The 22,195-nt window shown below is 40.3% G+C and overlaps 1 protein-coding gene across 4 annotated transcripts in view; it reads left to right on the top strand.

The window, feature by feature from the left end:
- The first annotated feature begins 13,316 nt into the window (after positions 1–13,316).
- Positions 13,317–22,195, top strand: part of Tut7 (terminal uridylyl transferase 7) — a 73,781-nt gene continuing 64,902 nt past the window's right edge. The window contains exons 1-3 of one of the 4 annotated variants that reach the window (XM_048330764.1): positions 13,317–13,547; positions 14,778–15,328; positions 21,970–22,151. In XM_048330764.1, coding sequence (XP_048186721.1) covers positions 14,809–15,328; positions 21,970–22,151 — 702 coding nt within the window. In that variant the 5' untranslated portion in view covers positions 13,317–13,547; positions 14,778–14,808. Of the gene's footprint in view, positions 13,548–13,965; positions 14,349–14,777; positions 15,329–21,969; positions 22,152–22,195 lie in introns of those variants that run through there. The other 3 variants (XM_048330783.1, XM_048330775.1, XM_048330770.1) reach the window with 3 other exon arrangements.

Below are 22,195 nucleotides of genomic sequence, written 5' to 3'. Positions count from 1 at the left end.
AATTTGCAATTTTTTCTAAGGGGTAGAAATGGGTGGACCAAGAGAAGCCAGGAAAGTAATTGGAGAAAAATGATACAATATTAACACAGTAGGAGAAATATGTTTCAGAAGGCAAGGGGTTAATGCTCTCAAGAATAGTAACTGAGACAACCCCTAAGGTAGAACCACTTACATTTTTGTGTAGTCAAAAATCTATTTTCTTATGAGGGGGCATGGTTCAAGTCTATATTCTTTAGGCATAGGTATTCTTAAAGCCATCTTTTATGCTTACATATTGGCAGTGCAACTTGAACTTAGACTCTTCTCTTAAAAATTCTAAAGCTGACAGGTGCAGGTGGCTCCTAGATATCAGGAAGCTGAAATCTGAGGATCAATATTCAAAGCCAGTCCAGGCAGGTAAGTCTGTGAGACTCCTATCTCCAATTAACTACCAAAAAACTGGAAGTGGAGGTATATGGGGCACAGTGCCAGCCTTGAGAAATATAAAAGCTCAGGGACAATACCTAGGCCATGAGTTCAAGTTCATGTACAGGCACAAAAAAAATCTAAAACTTCTAGAACATCTCAAGCTTATAACTCTACTTCCTTCCATCACTTTTGATTTCCAAATATTTCACTTTATAGTTATTTTCTTACAACCTTTTTCTCTTCTCAAATTCTACCTCTTCCGCCTAAGGGAAAACAGATCCAAAGCCAACAGCTAATAGTTAGCAGACAATGCTTGTAGAAATATGAGTCATTGTATAAACTCCACCAAAGATTGTTGGTGAGGTGCCTGACCTAAGCTTGTGCAAGCCTCTCCTCTCTCAGGAGAATTCCTGGATATCGTGATTCTATTCCACTCTTAATTCTTCTCGTGTCCCAGAAGCCTCTCTTTTTGGGTGTTTTGTTTTTATCAGCTTTTCTTACAGTCTAAATGTTGGAAAGTTTCACTATTCCTAGTTTTTTCTTCCTATGTCTGAGACCTAGTGATACTAGAAATTTGGTTTCCTAAACTTGATGCCATATTACAAATAATAGGGTTTTGGAGAAAAGGAAGTAGAGGTTTATTTTGTCCAACAAACTGTGGACTGCAATGAGGTTCTATCTCCAAAACTTCAGTCTTGGCCCTATGTTTGTGGTTCATGCCTGTAATCCCAACTATTTAAGAGGCTGAAGTCTGAGGATCATGATTTAAAGCCAGCCCAAGAAGAAAAGTCTGCAAGACATATATCCAATTACTAACTCAAAAGCTGGTAGTGGAGCTGTGGGTCAAGTGATAAAGCACTAGCCCTGACCCTACCTCACTGCATAAAACAAAACAACAACAACAAAACAAACACCAAAAAGCTACAGCCCTACTCTAAACCAGGGAGGATATTTTTTATTTTGTTTCATGCAGTACGTGTTAGCAGCTAGAAAGAGATTATTCTTCCCATCATGATGTATTTTGTATAGTGAATGAGAGTCAAGTGCTAAAAACAAATACTATAACATTATAAATATGAAGTGAAATTTACATGAGAAAATCTTGTTATCACACAAAAATGACTCTGCATAAGAAAAAAAAAGCTTGTCAAACTTGTAAATAGATCTAATATAGATATGGTGGTGTCTTTGCAGATACCTTATCAGCAAATGAAATAGTTGGTAAATCTACAAACTGATTGGAATAATTTAGAAATTGTCTCTAGGGCTGGGAATATGGCCTAGTGGCAAGAGTGCTTGCCTCCTACACATGAAGCTCTCGGTTCGATTCCCTAGCACCACATATATGGAAAGCGGCTAGGGGCGCTGTGGTTCAGGTGGCAGAGTGCTGGCCTTGAGCGGGAAGAGGCCAGGGACGGTGCTCAGGCCCTGAGTCCAAGGCCCAGGACTGGCCGAAAAAAAAAGAAAAAAAAAAAGAAAGCATAGAAATTGTCTCTAAAAGCACACAGAAACTTTGAGAAAATAATCAAATGGTAAAATTATATGCATGCTTCCATATAAAAAAAATGTAATTTAGAGTCTTTACCTCCCATTTTCTTTGTACAGAGCAGGAAATGTTTCTTTCGCCCTGCTTTAATCCTATTATATAAAAATAAACCCTTGTTAAAACTTTAAAAATTAGGGCTGGGAATATGGCCTAGTGGTAAAAGTGCTCGCCTCATATACATGAAGCCCTGGGTTCAATTCCCCAGAACTACATATATAGAAAAGGCCAGAAAAAAAAACTTTAAAAATTAAGAGTTTAATTAAGAAAATTAAGAAAAATACTGATGGTTAATATTCATTGGAAACTTGATTTCACTATGAAATAGACATACTTTTTAAAAATATACTTGTGATGGCGATCCATGAGATGAATAAACATGAGCACTCTAACCTAATGAATGGATTCACCCTTTGATAGACTTGTATGTAACGTGGTGATATTATTGGGAGATGGTGAAAGCTAGGAGGCAGGTCTTAGGGGAAGCGGGCCAGATTGTGCCCTTGAGCTGGCTTATTGGTACTTATCATTAGTCTCCAGAGTTGTAGCTCTAGCTGTCCTTAAAGTTCCTTCTCTCCTGTGGTAGTAGAGATAAGGAAAGCCGTATTATGACCTTGTCTGGAGCTGAAAGGGCGTTCTTGAGTTTCCTGGCTTGAGTGAAGGAGAGAAAAACCAATGAGAAAGTAAAAAGTAAACTTTAGTTTTTTTTAAAAATGTACATAAAGTGAAAACAGTCTGAGTAGTAAAGTGAGTTAGTTACTAAGCAAAAGTTCAGGTACAGGTATATTGTGATGTCCCCATTACATTAGTGATTTTCAAAATTCAATCAAAGAACATCTCTTTCATGATAATTTAATTTTTAATAATTGCCTTAACCAGACTTGTTATCATATGGCTTTAATTCCAGTACTTGGAAGGCAGAGGCTGGAGGATATCAGTTCAAAGCCAGCCTAGGCTACATAGCAAGACTGTGAACGAAAACAGAAAATAGCAAACACCCTAGAGTTGCTTTTTAAAATTAGTATTTAAAATGAGCATCCCAGGAAGATGCTCAAGTGCTTGAGAATAGCGTCTTTCTAGACTATCAGGCAAGGCAGCAGGATCCTAGATTATTTTGGAGATTAGGTCTATACATATAAATATGAGCCAAATGCCCGTCGCTCACTGCTGCAATCCTAGCCACTCAGAAGGTTGAGATCTTAAGATTTCACTTCAAAGCCAGCCTTGGTAGACAAATCTCCATTTAATCTCCAAGGCCAGACATGGAGGTGTGGCTCAAGTGGTAGAGTGTCAGCCTTCGGTGAAAAAAATTAAGGAATAGCTTGAGGCCCTTAGTTTAAGCCCCAACACAAACAAACAAAAATTAATATGATTTAGGAGTCTAAATGCCTCATGATTATTCCAGATTTATCCAGCAAGGGGAGAACTATGACTTGGAAATGTCCATACCTTCTTAGACTCTTCTCTGCCCCTAATTCTCTAAGTCTACAGGGAAAGCTCTGGGGACCTGAAGGCACTCTGCTTCCTGACCACTGAATGCACAAAAGCCTCTGGAGAATTCTGCCCCTGGGAAAGCTCTGGGAACAGGGCTATGGTCAGCCAGACAGAAGTCAAAGGGTGCATTTGGTGAGGGTGGAGAGGAGAGGATGATTTCCATGGTGTCAGTTTGAGGAACATGGCAGTAGGATCTAAAGTTGGGAGGCAAATGTTCAGTTTCCAGAGAAAAACCAATGGCTTGAAACCAGGCTTTTAGAACCCAGGTCCAAACTCCACAAGATGATAATTTAAAAACAGAAGAAAAGAAAAATAAAACACTGTTAGCTTGAAGGGCATTTTGTCATTTGTCACAAAATGCTCTTAGGTAAGTCCTGTTCTTCCTGTAGGTGACTGTAAAGAGAGCAAGCCAGAGCAAAATCAAAGCCCTGAGTTCAAAGTCCTGAGTTCAAACTCCAGCAAAAGAAAAAAAAGTTGGATAATTTCAGCATTGTAAAAATAATAGGAGCTGGGGATATGGCCTAGTGGCAAGAGTGCTTGCCTTGTATACATGAGGCCCTGGGTTCGATTCCCCAGCACCACATATACAGAAAACGGCCAGAAGTGGCGCTGTGGCTCAAGTGGCAGAGTGCTAGCCTTGAGCAAAAAGAAGCCAGGGACAGTGCTCAGGCCCTGAGTTCAAGGCCCAGGACTGGCCAAAAAAAAAAACAAAAACAAAAAAATAATAGCAGGGCACAGTGAATCAGAGGGAAAAGAAACAGGCAATTTAACATACTTAAGATTCTGTGTGTTTTTGGAAAGGACCTAGGATTTCTGGACTCTTTGTGGTCCCAAAAGAAAAATGGCAAAGTCAGGAAACTTCCACAACTGGGGCACCAGACTAACGCTTACAATCACATGGGAGTTGCAGCCAGACTTCAAGTGTGATGTGTAATAGCATCCAGTGAAGGGTGGGTCCAAAGTGAACAGGAGTAACCCACAGGAGCTGCACTGAGCCAAGAGCACTCCCTGAGAGCCTTGGCAACAGATATATCACCAAGGCACAGATAGGCTGATGTAAAACCACAACAGTTTGGTTTAATGAACTTAATTGGCTTCATATTTACTCTGGAATCTGGTGAAAGCTTATTCTACAAAATAGAAAAAGTGTTCCTATGTTCACTTTAAAATTGCTTTCTTTGTAAGAGAGGACAAAATAACAGGAGAATTGAACTGATGGTCCATTACTTGCTACCTTTTTTTGTTGGTTTTTGGATGGTTTTTTTTGGAAGGAGTAGGAAATAAGGAACTTTGACTATCATGCCAATTTGCCAATTGAAACTGACCTGTTTGGGAAATTTGGCTGTTACATCTGTCACTCTGATTTATCCTGTGGTTAGGAAAACAGATCAGCTTCAGTGTATGACTAGAACATTACTGTGTATCACTCTGTTTTGACATTGGGCCTTGTCTGTCAGAATCTTGTGCATTTGCATATACTAATGCCATGGCTTTCTGCAATATTTAACACTGGGAAGATTAGAGAGGCAACGGGACTTCATCTCTCCAACAGTACAATACAAAGAACAACAGTTATTTTCTCTGTCCTCTGCTTACCATTGTTTCTTCTGAATTTTTTTTCTTCTGAAACATGCATCTTATTTTACCTTGCCTGGCTGCAACTATTTTCTTAAAGGAAAGCCACTAGGCCAATATCACTGGGCGCCTGTGGCTCATGCCTATAATCCTAGCTACTCAGGAGGCTGACATCTGAGGATTGCTGTTGGAAGCCAGCCTGGTAGGGAAGTTTGTGAGACTTTTATTTACAATTAACCACTAAAAAACTGGAAGTTGAGCTGTGGCTCAAGTGGTAGGTCACTAGCCTTGAGCAAAAGAGCTGAGGAACAGCACCCAGGCCCTGATTCGAACCCCAGTTACTGGCACGCACACACACACATACACACACACACACACACACACACACACACACACGCATACACACACACACAGAGAAAGCAATTATACCATTGTCCCCAGGTGGTAGCACATGCCTATAATCTCAGCATTTGGGAAGTTGAGGAAAGAAGATCTAAAGTTGGACTACATGGCAAGACCCGACTCAAAAGGAACAAATCAACAAAACAATGTGCAATTATAAGAATGTTGAAAATTCTAGGCAGAGAGTAAGGGAGGGATGGACTGAAGATTTCTAAGTCCATCTTCAGGTCTAGTGTATTATTAGGTCTTTGTAAGAGTGCAAGTATATTTTTTAAAAAGAGGAGAATCAGCCAGGTACACATTTAGCAGGTTGAGATTAGGAAGGTCACTTGGACCTATGAGTAAGAAATCCTCCTAGGTAACATAGAAGACCCTAGATCAACATGAAACAAAAAAGAGGAGGAGGCTATCACCAGATGAGCGGGGAGGTAAGTCTTCCCTCTGCTTTCCATTTTTCATGCCAAATTCAGGAAGTTGAGATTCACATGTGAAAAAAACGTCAGAATGTTTTACAAAAAGAAAAGTTTCTTAAAATGAAAGTTTTAGCAAAAATTTATTTTAGAGCAACAGGATAGAGAAATAGAAAAATGGAGAGACATTTCTTGCTTCCTGTAAAAGAAATGGGCATTGAGGACTCAATCTGGTGGCTCATATCGGTGGCTTTTATATTTTCTGAGCTGAGGGAATATACTATACATTTTAGACAGTGGTTTTGGATGCTATTTACTATTCTAAAACATGGATATGTGATCTAGGCCTACTCAAAACACAGAAAGCATGGTTGATTTTAGCCCACCTGTTGGCCCTGAATGTTTTTCAATACTCTGTCTCTTTACCTATTATAGTTTGTAGGGTTATTTATTGTGTTGTTATTGTTGTTGTTTTTGTTTGCCAGTCCTTGGACTTGGGACTCAGGGCTTGAGCATTGTCCCTGGCTTCTTTTTGCTCAAGGCTAATACTCTAGCTCTTAGCCACAGCATCACTTCCAGCTTTTTCTGCTAATGTGGTGCTGAGAAATCAAACCCAGGGCTTCATGCATACTAGGCAACCACTCTACCACTAAGCCACATTTCCAGCCCCTAGTTTGTAGTTTTTTAAAGTCTCAAAGAAAAGGCAGATGCAAATGATCCCTGAGTCTCTATTATTATATCTTGTGGTTCAAAGTCAGTTCATGCAGAAAAGACCCTGAGACTCACCTCCAATTTCCAACCCAATAGCTAAGTGTGATGGCTCAAGTGGCAGAGCACCATCTTGAATACAAAAGTTAAAGAATAGCACCCATATATATCCTGAGCTCAAGCCCCAGTACTAGCATATACAGACACATATACACACAGGCGTGCGTGCGCACGCACACACACACACATATCACCATAAATCCTGAAATCCTAGCTCATTCTGTAAATATGTGGCTAGAGCTGGCCACACTGATATTGCTACCTTAGAGCAGATTGATAGGGAAGTGGATGTAATACAGATATCTACAGAAACATGTACAGACATGACATAGGAACAACCAGGAGACCAATTCCTGAGGCAGATTTCCTGGTGTGATAGATGAATTGTAAAGGTGGGGGAGACACTGTAGAATGAGTGGTGCTTTCCCACACTCTACAGGGAACACTTCTGTCACATGAGGTCTTCCAGGAACAACACTTTTTTAGAAGGTGCCAATTTGGTGTTCTAATTCAGTTTCATTCTTACACTATCTACCTGGAGACAACAGATCTCGCAGATGGAGGAGTTACCTCATAAAACTGTGCCCACTCAAGATGTCAATCATGGGTCTAAATCACCTACATGCTACATATAGATCTCCCATAACTCCTTTCTTGGGTTCAATTGATTTACCAGGATGGCTCAGAGAACTTGGGGAAGCGAATTTCTGGTTCATCATAAAGGATATAGATGAACAGGACAACTAAATTAAGAAGGAGAGTGTATACAGGACAAGTAACAGGGAGGGGGGCAGGCTTGAAGCACACTCTCAACATGTATATAATAGGTATGGATTCATCAAATCTGTGGTTCAAGTTTTTTTTTAACTTTTGGTCTCCAACACCCTTCCCCATTCTCAGAAGTAGATGAGTTCTCTTATCTGGGTCTTTCTGGTGACTTCTGGCTTCCTGAACATACACTCAGGTGTTAGCAAACAGTCTCTTGGAGGCTTTTCAAGAGTTCAAAAACAGGACCCCAGAGTCATGTATGATCATACATGTTGTAATCCCAGCACTCCTGAGGCTGAGGCAGAAAGTCAACATCCAGAAATCCTACCTGAAAACAATTTTTTAAAAAGCAGGACAATAAGAAATGAGGACAAAATCCAAATATATTTCACACCATACAACACAGGAGTAGAGTTAAAGGAGAGCTCCAAAGGCAAAGGGAGGGCCTTTGTAGCTTTGGTTAAGAGCTTCATTTGTTTTCTCTACAGGTGTGACACTGTATGTGGTCTTAAGTGGTAACATAAATTTAACAGGTGCCTATCTTTCCAGCTGTTGTGTTAAGAACTGATCATAGGGCTGGGGATATAGCCTAGTGGCAAGAGTGCCTGCCTCGGATACACGAGGCCCTAGGTTCGATTCCCCAGCACCACATATACAGAAAAAACGGCCAGAAGCGGCGCTGTGGCTCAAGTGGCAGAGTGCTAGCCTTGAGCGGGAAGAAGCCAGGGACAGTGCTCAGGCCCTGAGTCCAAGGCCCAGGACTGGCCAAAAAAAAAAAAAAAAAAAGAACTGATCATAGGAGGACAAAGGTAGAAGCTATAGCAACACAACAAAACCAACACCAAAAAAGCAAACACCACACACACACACACACACACAATTATCTAATTTTTCCTCCAATGTTTTTTATCCACTTAATAAATTATACAGGCTTTTCTTTAAATATATCTAGGAAAAGAAAAGTAATTATGTCCGGAGTATAGTGACTTTCTGGCCACTGCCATGGCTTGTAGCCTTATGGAGTTAATCACCACTGGCTTGGTTGTATTGCCGCAGTCCAGCTCAGGGCATGTTGTTTGTATTTCTGATGCTTTGGCCCCACAGGAAAAAGAACACTAGGTTAAAGGTTGACATGTCAAAATATACTACAATATCAAACTTTCGGTTCACATGGAAGAGCCTTTGTAAGATAGCACTATCAATGTTCTTTAAACAGTGCATAACAATACAGCTGTCTCCAAAGCACATATCAACCACATTTATACTCAAAGATGATGGAAATTATGTGCAGAACAGGAAGTGATCACTACAAATATTATTCTGAAAAATTCAGTATTCCTTCCAAGAATACCCAAAGATAATTTAAAAATTTCAACTGGGTTGTAAGGAGTTCAGTGACAAATTTAACTTTGTTGCAGTATAATAGGGACAAAAATAGGTATATTTTGTCCATGTCTTTTGGTTAGTATATTCTCATGATAAATATTAAAAATAGACAATGTAGGGGCTGGGAATATGGCCTAGTGGCAAAAGTGCTTGCCTCGTATACAGGAAGCCCTGGGTTCGATTCCCCAGAACCACATATAAAGAAAACGGCCAAAAGTGGCGCTGTGGCTCAAGTGGTAGAGTGCTAGCCTTGAGTAAAAAGAAGCCAGGGACTGTGCTCAGGCTCTGAGTCCATGCCCCAGCACTGGCAAAAAGTAAAAAAAAAAAAAAATAAAAATAAAAAAATAGACAATTTAAAATATGAGGAGACTCTGGGAAACACACTGAAAAAATGAAAATATCATTTTTTAATTTCCTTAAATGATATATACTCTGAGTCTACTCTAGAATTCTAGGAAGTAGAGGTTGAATTATCTAAACCAGTTCTTCCCCACAGGAGTTACTCATGTGGGTGTGGTGACAATGCTGCTTTCATATTATAAACAGAATCAGGTATTTCCACCTTCCTCTTAGACTTTATGTTAAAGGCCACTGTCTACTTGTCAAAACATATTATTAGTTGCATTCTAATGAATTTTCTGAACCAGGTGTCTATGTAAGGAAGCAAACCAAAGGTGTAAGAATGTGTTTTAACTCATTTGAGTGTAGCCACCTAACAAGGACATAATTTTTGACTAAACCAAAGGGTTTGGATTTCAGTCAGCTATTTACTTTCTCCTGAAAGGCTAAACTTCCCCATCTTAAAGATGAGGATAATTTTTTTTTTTCAGGCAGGAAAGAGTTTATTGGAGAAAGCAAACTGCCAGCCACACAAAATGGGGCATGAGGAGAGAGAAGAAAAAAGAGGGAAGTAGCAAGGAAAAGAAGTCCAGGGTAGGCTGTACGGTTGAGTGGGATTATATAGGGAAAGGCTGGAAGGCAGTGTAACCACAGAAGACGCAGCTTGATTTCAGAGCCTAGGAAACCTCTCACTGCCCCTAGGAGTTGTGACTTGGGCAGTTCAGGAAGCGACCTTGGTAGATGAGGAAGTGACCTCAGAGTCTAGAGTCCTTTGCTGACTCACAGTCAGGTGACAGGCAGTCAGGTGCTTACTAGTTTCAGGCAGGTGATTTCTAATAAAGCTAAGTGATTTTTATCAGGAAGAGGAAGGCAGGGAGGGGGTTGTTCTCTTGGGAAGACCTAACAGTTGACAGTCACAATGTGTTTTTGTTTTCTAATTTCAGCATTGGGAATCTGTGTGTGTGTGTGTGTGTGTGTGTGCGCGCGCGCGCGCGCGCGCGCGCGCATGCCAGGGCACGTAAACTCAGTGTCTCTTATTCTCACTCAGATTTCTTGTTCACTGCTTTTTCTGTACCAGTTCATGGATACTTTCTGAAACAGTCTGTCCCAGCCATCCCAGAGGACCATGTGGAGATAGTCAAGGACAGGAGAAGAAGGTTTCCAAGGAGGTTTATTAGTGGGGCCAAATCTCCCAGGGGACAGGGAGCAATAAGGTGCTCCACCTTATCCAGGCAGTCCTTATATAACTCTGGGGCTAAAGGGGAAGTAGTAGATCTTAATGGTGAGTGGGAGTGGCCCATTATAGCTCTAAGGAAGGGAGTTTAGGTATGGGTTGAGTTGGGGGCTAATGGGGAGGGCAGAGGACCTGAGGTGGGGGAAATACTAACACTTTCAATCTAACATTTTGCTGATTAATTGGAAATAGAGTTTCACAGACTGTTTTGCCCTTGATGGCTTCAAACTGCAACCTTCAGGTCTTAGGAGCTTAGGTATGAGCCACTGGTATCTAGTTAGTGTTAAGATAATGGAGGAAAAAGGAACAGGTATGCCTCCATCTTCAACAGGCAAAGACTGCTTATTGAGATACAACTACGAGGGGCAAACAACCTTCCCGCAGGATCCAAGGTTGTGTGAGGAGGTAGAGTTGGGGTTGGGTTTATATTGGCATTAACAAAGAAACAGAAAATTAAAAAAAAAAAAAAAGCTATGGCCTCTTGGGGGCCAAGGACAGGCACCCTTGGCCAGGCCCAGAATGGAGGGCTCCACCTGGGGTGAGGGAACTTTGAACTAAACCAAGGTCCGAATGACCTGCCTGCCGTCAAGTACATGAACATGCCCCTGGTGTTTTGCTTGACCTGGAGGAATAAGATGGGGTCAATCTTTCAGCTGAAAGAATCTGTCCCAGCTATTCCAGGGGACCATGAGGAGATAGTCTCAGTGAGGAGGTTTCTAAGGAGGATTATTAGTGGGTCCATATCTCCCTAGGGACAGGGAGCAATATGGTGTCTGAGGATAATTATATTTTCTTTTCAATGTTGTTGTAAAGATTAAATGAGCAAAGCTCTCAATAACAATTTTTAGCAATAGTCAGTACTTTATGTGTTTTATCAAAAGATTCCCCGACAGGATTGAACCTAGGGTCTTGTATGTAGTAGGCAAGAGTTCTTCCATGTGAGCTGTTTTTATTTTGTATTTGAGTTGGAATCTTTTGAATTTCTGCCCTCTGGCCTCAATCTCCTAGAAACTGGATTTGCAGGCAGCCACCACGTCTGGCCTGGATTTAAACTAATATACTGTAGAAAAGCTGAGGTCTAAAAACAATACTATTTCTCTAATACTCCCTAGTTTTACTGTCTGGTTGGTTGATGCTTAAACACATTTAGGACATCATGGATAGTGAGGAGGGCAACCCTGTCCAGTCAGAACAACAACCAGCCAGGTGCAGGTAGCTCATGCCAGTAAACCGAGCCACTCTGAAGGATAAGATCTGAGTATCACAGTTCGAAGCCATCCCAAGCAAGAAAGACCTTGATTAACCAAGGATGTGATGGACCTATTTAATAAAAATTATAAAAATGTAATAAGGGAAATCAAAGAAGACACAAGGAGATGGAAAGACCTCCCATGCTCATGGGTAGGCAGAATCAATATAGTGAAAATGGCCATATTGCCCAAATTGTTATACAAATTCAATGCAATACCTATCAAAATACCAGCCACATTCTTCACTGAAATAGAGAAAGCAATCCATAAATTCATATGGAACAGCAAAAAACCTAGAATAGCCAAAGCAAATCTAGGCAAAAAAAGCAGTGCAGGAGGTATCACAATACCAGACTTCAAGCTCTACTACAAGGCCATCATAACAAAAACAGCATGGTATTGGTATAAAAACAGATCTGAAGACCAATGGATTAGAATTGAAGACCCAGAAATAAAACCGCACTCTTTTTTTTTTTTTTTTGGCCAGTCATGGGGCTTGGACTCAGGGCCTGAGCACTGTCCCTGGCTTCTTCTTGCTCAAGGCTAGCACTCTGCCACTTGAGCCACAGCGCCACTTCTGGCCATTTTATGTATATGTGGTGCTGGGGAATCGAACCCAGGGCCTCATGTATATGAGGCAAGCACTCTTGCCACTAGGCCTTATCCCCAGCCCTGTATATGTTCTTGATACATTGTATATTGTATATATGTCTACCTGACCTAGAGAAGGGATAGAAAAAAACAGGATGTAAGATATCACAAGAAATGTACATACTGCCCTACTATGTAACTGTACCCTTTTTGCACACCTTGTAAAAAAATTTGTGTTCAATTAATAAACAAATAAAAAAAAAGAAAGACCCTGAAACTCTCATCTCCAATAAACTACTCAGAAAAAGCCAGAAATGGAACTGTGGCTCAAATGGCAGAACGCTAGCCTTGAGCAAAAGAAGAGCAGGGGCAAGGTCCCAACCTTGGAGTTCATGCCCCAGGACTGGCAAAAAAAAAAAAGAAAGAAAGAAAGAAAGAAAAAGGAAAAAAAGAAAAAGAAAAAGAAAAACCCACCAACCAAGCTGGGCATAGTGGTGCAGAGCTCCTAGGCTCAGGCCAGCTTGGGTTACAGAGACCCTGAGGGAGGAACACAACGAAAACGAAATTAATCAATCCAATTTGATTCCATACAACTTTCCTTCAAAGTGAAACCAACTTGCACACGATCTGAAAAAAAAAGAAAGAAAGAAAGAAAGAAAAAAGCAAAGCCCAACCCTTCTTGTGTCTTCATTGCAATTTAGTTTACACCGTGGGCCTTGCTACAAGGGGAGCAAGCAAGGTCTCAAGGAAAGGTTCAGTCCCTCTCCTGCGTAATCAGAAAGGCAGCCACAGAGTCTGGCTGCTCCCTACGAGGCAACTAGTAATCCAGAAGTCAAAGGCGGTTGCTTCTCCCGCGCTGTGAGCTACCGAAGCCCACGGTGGCACCCAAGGCCAGAGACTCACAGACCAAAGACAGCCAAGCTCCCTCCCGAGGCCTTGCATTGGAGGGGCGGGCCGGGAGCGCGGTGGTGGCCGGGGACATGGGGCGGGGCCTGGAGCGCTGGGGGCGGGGTCTGGAGTGCTGGGGGCGGGGCCGGGAGCGCGGCAGGCGGGGCGAGGCAGCGCGCAGCCCTCCGGGAGCAGCGCGCGTTTCCGGCGTGTGCGGCGGAACGCCGGGGCGGGGGCACCGCGGGCTCCCAATCGCGCACAATGAGACAGCGCTGAGCGCCGGAAGTGGGGCCGAAGGAAAACACGGAGAGGGAGCCCAGCCGGGACAGGAAGAGGTGAGGGGGGGGGGGCCCTCGGCGGAGGACCTCGGCTGAGGTGGTGTGAGTGCTCTGGGACGCCTTCTCCTTGCCTCCCTCACAGACTCGCCGCCGGACTGGGGCTCCGGTGGGTTTCCTGGTCTCCGCAGTCGGAGGTCGGGCCTGCCCTCGGAGGTACGTTGGCTCCATCCCCCACTGGCCTCCGCGACCCGGTTTCAGTGACCCCGAACCCCCAGGGCCGGTGGAGACTGACCTTCCGGGTTTGGGTCCGCCTCCTTACTTTGTGTCAGGACTCTGCCGGGGCTGAGGAAGGGATTTGGGAAGCGGCGCTCCCTCGGCCCCTTCGCCGATTGGGGAACCCCGGAACCCCTCCGAGGTGGCAGGTCACTTCCTGGTTCTTGGTTCCCCACCACCACCCCCCCTCGCTGGGGCGGCTCGGTGGCCGGGAGAGCCGGGGACGCCTCCTCCGCGTCTGGTAGCGCCCAGGGTGGAAACTGAGGCCGGTCGGGGGGTGGGGCAGTGGGACCAGGCTCGGAAAGAAGGGTCGTTTTGCTGTGAACTATTGCTTGCGACCTAACTGGAAGCCTCTGGCGTCGGAGAACGAGAGATGGGATGGTTTAGCCGGCGCGTTCTCCCGGTCGGATTGAGTGTTGTCTGGGTCGCGAGCCCAGCGACCTGAGCTGGTGGTTTGGAAAGTGAAAGCGAACTGGAGTTGAGCGGAAATGTAGTCAGCTCACCTCAAAGTTTCGATTACTTTGTGTCCCACTTAAAAAACTAATAGCCAACTTCTGAAGGAAGACTGTTCAGCACGTTTTGTAATAGTATCATCTCAGAATGTTTACTCGGAAAGGGGACGCTTTTGTATACAGCTCTATACTGTGTAGATAAAAAAGCTTGGTCTGGGAAAAAGACTGCCCTTCAGTTCTCCAGATTATAGAAGCTTCTCATTCACAGATTTAATCTGGATGCTAAATAGTAAGTACTCATTTCCATGTCATTACAGGATTAAGCTTCCTGAACCTCTCTAGAGCCATATACTATTAGAGATGTGATAGAAAATTTATTTTTTAAAAATAGGATACTAGCTAGCTACTCGGGAGGTTGATAACTGAGGATTTGGTTCAAAGCCGGCTCAGGCAGGAAAGTCTGTGAGACTTATTTTATTAACCAGAAAAAGGTGGAAGTGGAGCTGTGGCTCAAGAGGTAGGCCAGCCTTGAGTGGAAAAAAGCTCCCAGGACGGCTTCCTGGACAGCTCCTAGGCCCCGAATTGAAGCCCTAGGACCAGTACAAAACAAAACGGAAAGCAATTTCTTAAGTGATTTTTTAAAATTCATGTTGTAAACGTAATATTTTGTGTACATGTCATGTGTTATAACATGTTTCCTTAAATCATCTTCTTTCAGGCGCAAAGTAAGAAAGTTGAAGTACAAGACCATGGGAGATGCAACAAAACCTTACTTTGTGAAGCGCACTAAAGACCGAGGAACTATTGATGATGAAGATTTCAGAAGGGGTCATCCCCAACAAGATTATTTAATAATGGATGATTATGCTAAAGGCCATAGCAGTAAAATGGAAAAGAGCCTTCCAAAAAAAAAGATAACACCCGGGAACTATGGGAATACCCCTAGAAAAGGACCATATGCTGTTTCCAGCAATCCATATGCATTTAAAAACCCAATTTACAGTCAACCTGCTTGGATGAATGACAACCACAAAGACCAAAGTAGAAGGTGGTTGTCTGATGAACTTACTGGTAATTCAGACAGTTGGAGGGAATTCAAAATTGGACCTAGAATTCCCATCATAAGCCGACCAAGAAAAGACTCCTTTCAAGAAAGTGATGAACGTTACAGGTGGCAAGAAGGAAGAGGCTGCAGAACTGTAAGACCACTGTTTCATAAAGACCTAACAAGCCTAGACACCATGTCAGAATTGGAAGCAGGAAGTCCTGGTAATGTGTTCCAACTCATCAGGTTGCCTCAAAGCCAGAAATACCAAATTCTGTTTTTTATGCAAACGTTTTATTATTTTCATCAATGAGCCTTGCATTTAAAGTAATTACTTTGAGATTACCCTTTGGGCAAACTTCAGCACATTTTATATACTTGTCGCTTCAGATATTTGTTTTAGCAACCCTGCATGGTACTTCATGTTTTTAATTCCAGCTAAGAGAGAGACATAGGTAGAAGGATTGAAATCTAAGACTGGTCTTCAGCAAAGATGAAATTCCTGGAGATTCCATCTGAAAAATTCTAGAGTAAACAAGGGTGAGGACATGCCTCAAGCGATAGATCATCTGTTTAGCAATCTAAGATCCTGAGTACTGAAAAAAAAAAAACAAAATAACAAAAGAATATTTTAAGTCAGGCATGGTGGCACATGCCTCTTAACCCTTGGAAGAGTGAGATGGGTTGTAGGCCAGCTTGGTCTATATATTGAAACTTGACACCCTCTCTCAAAAAAAATTATACTTTGGTAGGGTGAGTCTGATTTTATTTTGGTGAACACATGATTTTGTGGAAGAGGGTGGTCATATACCTGTAGTTGCTGTATAGTAATTTCTGAGTAGTGTGTGTGTGCATTTTCTAAGTTTTTATTTAAATGGTGTTTCCATAATGTAAGTGATAGAATATAAAACTTAAAAAAACTTATTTGATCCAAAAACAATGTAGATGCATATATTTCTCACACCTGAATAGATATCTCTAGAGCAGAATAATTTTAAGTTTTTGTTTTTTTCAAGAGAGCAGTAAACTGTCTGCCTCTATTCCCATGAGTAGTTGCTGAGGTAAGGAGGGTCACTTGAGTCCAGTATTTCCAGGCAAGTCTGGGCTTTGTACCTAGACCCTTTCTCAAAACAAAACAGAACAAAGGGAAGCTGTGGTTATATAGTTTCGTGGTAGAGTGTTTACCAAGCTGGTACAAGACCTGGACTTGAGGGAAAGCTTAGCATAACAGGAAGTTGCGAAACACAAATTTAGAAAATTAGAATACAGAGAAAAGACTTGCTGTTTACTTTTAATAAAATGAAAATCCGGGCTGGGGATGTAGCCTAGTGGCAAGAGTGCCTGCCTCGGATACACGAGGCCCTAGGTTCGATTCCCCAGCACCACATATACAGAAAACGGCCAGAAGCGGCGCTGTGGCTCAAGTGGCAGAGTGCTAGCCTTGAGCGGGAAGAAGCCAGGGACAGTGCTCAGGCCCTGAGTCCAAGGCCCAGGACTGGCCAAAAAAATAAATAAATAAATAAAATAAAATGAAAATCCATTTCTAAGTGACTTCACATGCGTTTTAATAATTGACTCAAAGTGATTTATGTCTTTTTCTAAAAGGTGCAAAATAGACATTTTCAATACTGTAATGATTTCTTGAAACAAGAAAGTTATTTTTTAATCTAATGGTATATTTTCTGAAGTATAATAAAGCCATAAATTGGATGGGGAAAAATGAAATAGTATTTACTATGAAAATTATACTTAGAAAACAGCTTTTGCTGGCTAAACACTTCTTTTAATGATTATATAGAATGGATTATAAGTGTTTACATTGAAGTACATTCAGGCAATGTAGGTACTTTCTAGGTGTACAGAGGCATTTTTCTTGCGTAGTATCTCAGTGGACAGTTTATATTTGTGTATTGTGTTTGAATTTGTGATCCATGGATGTAGAATGCTTGAAGGAAATTGATCCTTTTTGTCAAAAAAATCTCAAAGTTGAATCTGTGCTGCTTGTAAACCCAGCATTCTGGAGACAGAGGCAGGATTGAGAAGGAGGCAGAAAGATCCAGGGTAAGACCATCCTGAGTTACATAGTGAGACTCTGGCTGGATTATAAACAAAACAAAAAACAAAATCTCTAGAACTTACTGAGATGAAATGGAGGGAAGGGAGCTATTTGATCATTTTTTAAGGAAAATTAAGAATTAGTGCTTCTATCAAGTAGCAGGAACAGAATAAAATAAAGGAATTAAATAATAAAGAGGGATAAAATCTTAGCCTTATTAATCTTTAAAGTGAAAAGAACTTGAAGGAGTTTTCTGTTGGAACACTGGTGTTCTATCAAAGGTAGAATAAAAATTTTATAAATTAGGTAGCTGCAGTTTGGAAAGATTGAATTCACTGAAATTTGTTTATATAGAATGATAAAAGGGGAAATAGAAATGAAATCAGGGAGTCTGTCACCCTAACCATTATCAATCTCCCTGGGTGAAGGGGAAACAGTACTTATTGGTAATTTCTGGCTTATGATTTTGTGTTTTTCTTTTTAAAAGTTTTTTTTTGTGTTTTATTCTATATTAGTGTCCATAGGATATTGTTTACCATTAAATTAATTACCCATAATTGAATTTTTGAGGAAAAAAAAGCATTTTAAAAAGAGATTTGTAGAGTAAATGTAACATTAACATATAGTGACTGTACAAAAGAAGTTTTATTGTAATATTTCCATACTTACCTATAGCGTACTTTGATCAAATTTATCCCTCATTTACTTTTTATCCCTTCCTCACTTTTAAAACAGCTTTTGATGGGTTTCATTATATTTTCATACATGGATATCAATTACTTTCACCTCTTATATGTATTCTTGTTTGGTCTCAGGAATAACTAAGGGAGTTGTTTAAGTGTATTTGAACAAGAAACACATTTTCCTAGTCTTATCAAAAGCACCCATGTTTTCTTTATATGAAATACAGGTGTGTGCTTTCATTGTTAACAAAATGAAGACTTCTTCAGCTCCTATCCCTTGAAAAAAATCTTAGAAAGAAAAGATGAAGCTGTCATACATGTTATTGTAAAGAGAAATTTACTTCAATTTGTAAACCTTGTTCTACATTTAGAAATCCTAAAAAGTATCCTTTTAAAAAAGGAATATGGCCTAGTGTCAAGAGTGCTTGCCTCTCTCTGTGCATGAAGTCCTGGGTTCAGTTCCCCAGCACCACATATACAGAAAGTGGCCAGAAGTGGCACTGTGGCTCAAGTGGTAGAGTGCTAGCTTTGAGCAAAGAAAGCTGGAAACAGTGCTCAGGCCCTGAGTTCAAGGCCCACGACTGGCAAAAAAAAAGGAACTGAAATGCCCTTAAATCAAAATTGTGGCCATAAGTAAGTCTTGTCAGATAATGTAAAAAGATGCTATGAAAACCATATTTCAGTTGCTTTTTTCTCTTTAAACACTGCCTGTTTTGCTGTTGTGCAGTATTACCCCTACCTCACCCTCAAGTATCTTAGATGCCAATTTAGCATATTGGGGTAATGCCATTAAATGATCTTAGCTGGAAAATATCCACTCAAATACACATGTCCTTTGTGAGTGGAATAATGCATCATATGCAAATAAAAATGGGAAACTTAGAAAACTGAACATAGAGAAAACTCATCTTGCAATAAAAACTTGGCAGGTGCCAGATAGTTTTCCTCTGATTATGGAAAATTTTCAGCAATGCCCAGTCTTGCCTTCTAAGAGTCCTTTCAGTGAGATTTTCTTTGACAGTTTATAGCTGCAGGCTGTGTAACCAGTTTAGGATGTTATATTGCCTTGCAGTTCTGATCTATCCTGGGCCTGAGTGTGCTTCAAGAAGGGATGTGGTAGTAATTTCTTTTCAGTTTCCATATTGTGAGATAGAAGATGAATTTGAGAAGAAACCCATATTTTAAGCAGTATTTCAAATCTCTATTTTGACTTGGCCCCTACGTTTGATAAGTTTACTAATTGTTGTCCCATTTGGACAGTGGAGTTATTAGCATCCATGTCAGTATTACGGTAAGGATTAAATGAGGCAGAATACATAAAGTGTTTACTATATATCTCAAATCATAGATCAGCAATAATTGCTGATATCATTTAACATTTTTTGCCATCATTCCCTTCCCGTACAAACACAATAGAAGTTAATCATTATCTTTTTGGTTTTTCCCCCCATATTTTTATTAGCATCAATTAGTTGTACAAAGGAGTTAGTTACATTTTGACATGTCCTATACTTCATTGTGTTTTGTTTCTTTGTTTAAAAAAATTGCTTCACCCTGTCTGTCAGACTGGCCTGAATTCAGAAATCCTCCTGCCCTTGCTTCTGCAGTAGGATTATAGCCATGGCTTCCATAGCCAGCCAATCCTGGTGTTTGTAGGGAGATAGCAGTCACTCTGTCTAGAAAATAACAACATATACATTTACTTTGTAAAGCCTTATAACCAAGAGTGAAAAGAGACTGGAGAAGGAACTTGATTTTATTTACCAGTCTGTTGGCAAAATAACAAACTTTCCTAAAGGATATTGTACATTTTAGTGGTGGTATAAGAAACTTATGTTCTGCACACTGAAGTCACATGTTTATTTTGAGTAAGATTGAGAAAGATAAGCAAATTACATGAGAATAGAATAGGAGCACCTTTAAAAATAATGTTCATATCAAAATTTAGTTCAGACCAAGATATATTGGGAAGGAGTAATTAGAAAGCATACTGCAACAGGCATGGTTGTAAACACCACTACTCCTAGAACTCAGGAGGTTGAGGCAGGAAGATACTGAGTGCCAGGCTAGTCTAGGCTACGTAGTGAGATCCTGTCTCAGTAATACCAACAAAATAAACAAGCAGAAACCACCACAGGGTTGTTCTGAACAGATAGATGTATTACTGGCCTTTAAAGGTTGTGATAATGTAGCTGGAAGTAGAGGAAGTATTTAAGAAGTTTAAAAAAGTGTTAAGATAGCCTGCTTTTCTAGTCAAATGACTATGTGTTTTTTAGTATTTTATTTGCTTGATCCATCTAGACTTTATTGTTATTTGATTTTTGGTGCTATTTGGGGCTTGAATTTAGGGCCTTGCACTTACTTGCTCACAGTTACTATATTGTTTGAACCATGTCCCCAGTCCTTTTTGCTTTATTTTTTCTTTTTGTCTAGTAGGATCTTTTATGTCCAGTGAGACAGTAATCCTGTTAGTGACTGATGCATAGCTGGAATAACAAGCACACAACACTGTGCCCAACATTTTGTCTGTAACTATGTTTTCCTTGACACATTTTAAAACATTTATTTTAGCTTGTCCCATATTCTGTTACAGATCATCTCAATGTTTGAACATTTTGCTTGTTATTTGTCCTTCAGAGTTCTAGATAAAGCAGTGGGGTTTTTTGTTGTTGTTATTTTGTTTTGTTTTCTTTATTAGGTTTCTGCCATGAAAAGGGTTGAATTTAGGGGCTGTGCATGGTAAAACAATTACTGTCTCACACTGAATTATCCTACAATAGCTTTTTAAAAACAAAAACAACTTAGAAGTACCTTCTTACACCTAGTTTTTCTCTTTGTTAGCTAGTTCTGTAATTGTTGTATTAGTGACATTCCCTGAAAGAGTAATTGGCTAATGTGGGGCTTTTTAGCAGGTTTTTATTTCTAAGTAAATAAAATTTTTAGCAAACCTTTGAAAACTATTCATTAAATTTTTTAACTTGGGAAATGAATCATTTAGTGATGTGTATAGCTAATGCCTTCATTTTTCATAACTTCTTAGAAGACAGAAGTCCTCAAAGCTGTTTAAAACATTTTTTATAGTTTAATTTTACAGTCATTTGTTTCACAGGATAAAATTTGGAATTGTGAAAGAAAAGATTGATTTAGTCATTCTAAAGACTGTACTTAAAGAATTTATAAACAACTGAATTTATACTTAGATACTTATTTCACTGACCATTTGTTTTTTATTCTGCCTTTAATATGCCCATTATGCTGGGGGATCTAAAACATTAAAAAGGCTAAAATGAAAGCAAGTATAGGATAGGAAATAGTTGTTCTCAGGTAAATAAAATGTTGGCTTAGATTTTTACTGTTAATGAGAGAAACTCAACTGTGATATTGAAGGCTTCATTTGCAACTTTCATGTATTCTTACCATGCCGTGTAGTGATGTGGCTAATTTCTAAATTCTCCAAAGATGTATGATATTGTCCATTTTGCTCTGAGATCTCTCACTTTAAAAAAAGTAAATATTCATGGTTTTCTTAGAATATCATGTTCATACAGGCATATTAAAACAAATATGTATGCACTATATATTCAGTACATTATGAATACAGATATACTTGTCTCAGGATAATGTTTACTATTTCTTTAGTACACTCAGAAGCATACCATTGTGATATGAAATAAAATTGTCTTATCAAGGTAGATTTTTTTTTTCTTTTTTGCCAGTTCTGGGGCTTGAACTCAGTGCCTGAGCACTATCCTTGGCTTCCTTTTGCTCAAGGTTAGCACTCTACCACTTGAGCCACAACGCCACTTTCGGCTTTTTCTGTATATGTGGTGCTGAGGATTCAAACCCAGGGCTTTGTGCATGCTAGGCAAGCATTCTACCACTAAGCCACATTCCCAGCCCCTCAAAGTAGAATTCTTTTAAAGTAAGGTGATTTCTGTAAATTGATATATCCAGATAATGTGCTTATAGAATATTCAAGCTTTTTGTCCATGGAAAGCCACTTCCCTTTTTGTTGTGTGTTCAGAAGTCATTAATTTCATCACATGATTTCATATGTATAAGTTCTGTTTTTTTTATTCAGTAGTGATATTCAGTGTTTGTCAACAATATTTTCCCCTAACTTAAGAAAACAAGAAACAGCGGCCCAGACCTAGGAAGCCACGGAGGACTAGAAATGAGGAAAATGAGCAGGATGGAGAGTTGGAAGGCCCTGTGATTGACGAATCTGTACTTTCAACAAAGGAGCTACTAGGCTTACAGCAAGCTGAGGAGCGATTAAAGAGAGACTGCATTGAAAGGCTGAAAAGGGTAAAATCTTCAAGCTTACATTTGCTAGTTAAAAATCCAGATTT

The sequence above is a fragment of the Perognathus longimembris genome, chromosome 1 (assembly GCF_023159225.1).
Source record: "Perognathus longimembris pacificus isolate PPM17 chromosome 1, ASM2315922v1, whole genome shotgun sequence".
Classification (NCBI taxonomy): domain Eukaryota; kingdom Metazoa; phylum Chordata; class Mammalia; order Rodentia; family Heteromyidae; genus Perognathus; species Perognathus longimembris.
Note: the sequence above shows the minus strand (reverse complement) of the source record. Positions and strands in the feature narration are given on the sequence as shown.